Raw genomic sequence first — 5173 nt, 5'->3', positions numbered from 1 at the left:
TTGAAGAAATAAATATACAGTGAGGCGGAGGCCACTTATATGAAAAATATCTCCCTGGGCAGCATTAAAAAACATAGACAAAATTAACGTTTAAACTATTTCTGCATTTATAAGACACATTTGAACATATTTACACAGTTGTACAGTGTGGTGAGTTGGTAGAGTGGTGCCCACAACGCCCTATAGAGCCAAGGATGCCCCACATTCCTGTTAAACATGGAACACTTCAATGAAGTTTGTCATTAGGTTAACCCTTCTGTAGCTGGATTAGCAACTCCAGTGCAAAACCTTAGGTCATGGCTAGTGATCGGATGATGTTCCTGCATGTTCCTTCACTCTTTTCCTATCTAACTTTTTTTTTTTTTTTTTTTTTTTACTAGACTGGGGAATGAAGCTTCATTTCTGGCCGGCCAAGCCTTTGTTAGACTGGGGCTAGCGGTTTACCTCCAAGAATTCAGCTTATAGACATCGCACTGAATAGAGATTGAAATGGGTAGATCCTTTGTCCCCCCCTAGTCCCTTTCCCACAATAGATGAAAGCAAGATCCTTCTAAAGTCTCACATCTGCTGAAAATAAAATGCAAAGAAAAAAAAATCTAATCAGTCTGAGAAGAGGGGAAAATATCAATTCTAAATAATAATTAAAAAAAACGCTAAAAAAATTAAATATTGTGCCTGGTGTGGACTAGATCCTGGTTCTGCTATAAATATTAAATTATAAAAAGATTCATCAACCTCATGGCTGAATATATTCAAAGCACCAATTCACTGGTGCAATTATTCTGGATACACTTAGCCTTTTCCTCCTCAGGACCTCAGGCCTCTTTGGTAAAATGAAGCAATCAGAGGATACATTGATTTTCTTCTCCTATTCCTTCTATGTTCTGGGCTTGGACAATGGCTGAACATGAAGCATACTTACAATATTAAAGGTATAGGATATTCCTATAATATATAGGACAGTGATGTCCCCTTTGGCCCTGGCTGAGGTATCAGGCTTCCTGTATTATCTTATGGAAGCTATCAAATATGGGAGGGGTAAATAAGAAGAACACAAAATTGGGAACATAACTTTTATAACAAGGTCCACAAACACATAAGAACTTAAAACAAAGGGGAGAACTGTGTAACATGGTGCCATTAACCCTACAATTGCTGCCTGTCTATATCCACCGCCAGTCTATGGGTTCTGGAGGAATAATCTTCATTGAATGGTTCATGTAAACTTCAATCATTTCCTTACAGTGCAATTATCTCAGACTTTATACAGAAAGTCCACATGGTAACTTAGGGCTCCACATTAGATACACACAGTAGACTCATCATCATCATCATCATAACTCTTGGTGTCACCATTGTTCATGGTGTAGACTTGGGTGGCTTCCTTTACTCTACATAAGCCCCTGCCATGTATGTGGTGTATACTCACTCTACTCCATTGCCTGGGTAGTCTCCTGTAAAGGTCATAACACATCACTACACCTGCTACCAAGTATGATAGTCCAGTGAGCTGCTTTGTTCTCTCCTAGTATAAAAAGGACAATGAAAAGTTCTAAATGTTGGGTGATCGAGGCTTCACTGGACCGGAGTCTGCACCCCAAGGTGTGGCGGTGTGTCTCTGCTAGCCCCATATACATCCTCTGCCCCTGGAATAGTCCCTCCTGGTGGAGTCATCCTTTTCTCTTTCTGTCTCCTGTTACAAAACCAAACTCTGACCACCTCCTTTTCTAGCTGTAGACTGTCCGCAAGGGATGTGATCTCCTGGGCAGATGGCTTGGGACACTTGAGGAAATGACTTTCCAGGGCCCCCTTGACGCTGACCTCAATGGAGGTCCTCTTTTTCCTTTTCCTGCCCTGAGCTGCTATCTTGTCTATACTGGTAGGACTTCCAGAGGACGAGTCCGCCTCTTCCAGCCACTTGTTCAACAAAGGCTTGAGCTTGCACATGTTCTTAAAGCTCAGCTGCAGGGCCTCGAACCTGCAGATGGTGGTCTGGGAGAAGACATTGCCATACAGAGTGCCCAGGGCCAGTCCAACGTCAGCTTGGGTAAATCCTAGTTTGATTCTCCTCTGCTTAAACTGCTTGGCAAACTGCTCCAGGTCATCTGAAGTTGGGGTATCCTCATCTGAGTGGTCGTGGTGACCCTGGTGCTGGGAGTGCTGTTGTTGCTGCTGGGACTGTTGTTGAATGCCATGGTCGCCGTGGTGGTCCTCATGGGCTTCCCTCAACCCGTGATGGTGCATGCCTTGGCCGGAGCCTGGGTTGATCATGCCATTGACTGTGAAAGACGGCTGGGAGTAGATGAGACCCTGGCCGTTGGTGGTAGCCATGCTGGGCAGATGAGCTGAGGTGGTGGTCCTCCATGCCCCTGCACTGTGGTGGTTCCCGTGTGCTGGGTGCACCAGATGAGGACCTCTGCTCTGGTGCTGTAAAGTCCCTGCGCTGTGCAACTCCTCCCTGCTGGGCTGCACTGTGGGTTTAATGTCCTGCTGGCCCAGGGGACTAGTGGACCAGGGTGCCCCATCCCCGTGAGACAGAGCCGTAATCCACTGGTGTGCGTGGCTCAGAGGGTGCCCATTGCTCTGCAATGTGTAATCGCTCTGCACCAGAGTCTGTGCATCCCTGTATCCCGCAGCCTGCTGCATGCCACCGGGCTCCGCATGCACGATGGACGAGCTGGAGCTCAGCAGGTTGTAGTGGTTAGACGCTGTGGTCGCCATGACTCTCCGAGCCCGACTGATAGCCCTGGTTAAAGGAGCCGAGCATTTGACAGCTACTTCCCCTCGCCCCAGGCGCCCCTCTCTCTCTTCCCTCTCCCGCTTGTCTCTGCCCCTCTCTCCCCTGCAGCAGCCTGTGCACGCGTCTCTGGCCCCGCCTCCCCGCGCTTTCTATTGGCTGCCTCCTGTGTGATTTACGTGGATACCATTAGCAACCGGAGTCAGCCCTGAGAGCTGATTGGAGGACGTCTCTAGACGCCCTGCCCACTCTCCTTACCAACCTGCAAGCTGCTGCAGCCACATGGAAGAGGAGCAGTGAGGGCTGCTGTGTACGGCGGGGCCCCTCACACTGGAAATAAAACTCCTATCATCCCATAAACTGTTCTCTGAGTCTTTCTGGGGAGTGCTAGCGCCCCCTCCTGTATGCCTGACGGGCGAGTGGCTGTCCTGCGCCCCCCCACCGCCCGGTCTATTCAGAACCGTTAGAGAGATTTCACTTTCAGATTAGCCGCTGTCACTTGGCTTTATGCAATAGCAGCGCGACTGCTGATGTCACTGCAATTACCCGGAATGTCATTAGGAGAGTCAAGCCGTGGAGCCAGCCAATGACTGAGGAACCGAGGCTGGGACCGGACCGGAGCGTGTGGCACTGAGGACGGGCTGGCATGGTGGGTCACCCTGACTACTAGCTATCGTCTATCTATCTATCTATCTATCTATCTATCTATCTATCTATCTATCTATTATCTATCCCCTATCTATCTATCTATCTATCTATCTATCTATCTATCTATCTATCTATCTATCATCTATCTATCTATCTATCTATCTATCTATCTATTATCTATCCCCTATCTATCTATCTATCTATCTATCTATCTATCATCTATCTATCTATCTATCTATCCCATATCTATCATCTATCTATCTATCTATCTATCTATTATCTATCAATCAATCAATCAATCAATCAATCATCTTTATAATATCTTTCTGTCCATCTATCTATCTATCTATCTATCTATCTATCTATCTATCATATATGATGTCTATTATCATCATGATAATCTTTCATGATCTGTATCATTCTTTCTATTTAGCACACATCTATCTATACAATTACATTACATTTTATAGGTTCCATTTAGATGCTCACATCTGATCTGTCTGTCTATTACCTATCTATCTATCTATCTATCTATCTATTAATCAATCAATCAATCAATCAATCTTCTATCTATCTAATATCTATCTATCTAATATCTATCTATCTATCTATCTATCTATCTATCTAATATCTATCTATCTATCTATCTATCTATCTCTCTATCCCCCAGTCCATCCCCTGTCTCTCCCCCACTCTATACAGACATCAGGCTGTCAGCAGCGCTGTCCCATCAGACTGACAGGTAATAATGTGTCTTTCTCTATCGATCTGGCTGTCTGTGCCCTGTATAGTACAGATGAGGTATTGGCAGTGTTACACGTCCTGTGCCCCTCTCTATCACCTATGCCCTCAGTACAGTATTTCCTAATTATTTTCTCCCAAGTTCCTCTAATTATAGGACAATCCGTATTGTGTAGTAAGAGTGGACAAAGTTGGTGCCTGAAGATAATGGGCACGTCTTGTTTAATGACCCCTGATAATTCAAGATATGGGCTTTATTGACTGGCTGCATATATTCAGTAATTAGTGAGGAAGGGTCAGGGACTGTCTTTCCTGACTGGCAGCTGGATGGACATTGTGGATCTACTGCTGGAGCACACTGCGATCAGGGGAAGGGTCCTGCCTGGTCAGATCTGCTTTCTGCCCATGTAGCATTGTACTGTGTATCTGTAGTCCCCCGGAAAGCCACAGGAGAATCCATCCTGACATGACCATGTTCTCCTCCACCTGGTGTACAGCTGACTATGCTACCAGTATACGTCTGTAGATCCATATAAAATACTACCAGTGTATACATTACATAAAATAAATGTATCTAGCCCTATAAACTACTCAATAGACATAATAAAAAGTGCCTGTGTCTATATGTATTAACTATCAGTGTACATAATAAAAAGTACATGTGTCTGTAGGTATAAACTACTATCAGTGTACATAATACATAAAATACATGTATCTATAGGTATAAACTACTATCAGTGTACATAATACATAAAATACATGTATCTATAGGTATAAACTACTATCAGTGTGCATAATAAAAAGTACCTGTGTCTATAGGTATAAACTACTATCAGTGTACATAATACATAAAATACATGTATCTATAGGTATAAACTACCAGAGTACATAATAAAAAGTGCCTGTGTCGATATGTATTAACTATCAGTGTACATACTACATAAAATACATCTATAGGTATAAACTACCAGAGTACATAATAAAAAGTACATGTATCTATACCTGTAAACTACTACCAGTGTACACACTACAGAAGAATTCATGTAT

At 43.9% G+C, this 5173-nt stretch overlaps 1 protein-coding gene across 1 annotated transcript; it reads right to left on the bottom strand.

Moving 5' to 3' along the window:
* Positions 1 to 1122: 1122 nt before the first annotated feature.
* On the bottom strand, positions 1123 to 2784 carry POU3F2 (POU class 3 homeobox 2). Its single transcript, XM_044291558.1, has one exon. The coding sequence runs from the start codon at positions 2719 to 2721 to the stop codon at positions 1576 to 1578; it is 1146 nt and encodes a 381-aa protein (XP_044147493.1). The 5' UTR covers positions 2722 to 2784; the 3' UTR covers positions 1123 to 1575.
* Between the last annotated feature and the right edge of the window lie 2389 nt (positions 2785 to 5173).

Source organism: Bufo gargarizans, chromosome 4 (assembly GCF_014858855.1).
Source record: "Bufo gargarizans isolate SCDJY-AF-19 chromosome 4, ASM1485885v1, whole genome shotgun sequence".
NCBI lineage: Eukaryota > Metazoa > Chordata > Amphibia > Anura > Bufonidae > Bufo > Bufo gargarizans.
The sequence above is the reverse complement of the archived record's forward strand: the minus strand, read 5'-3'. Positions and strand labels throughout refer to the sequence as shown.

Coding starts and splice junctions, on each gene's coding strand:
- POU3F2 (XM_044291558.1), bottom strand. CDS start 2,721: ATGGCGACCACAGCGTCTAACCACTACAACCTGCTGAGCTCCAGCTCG.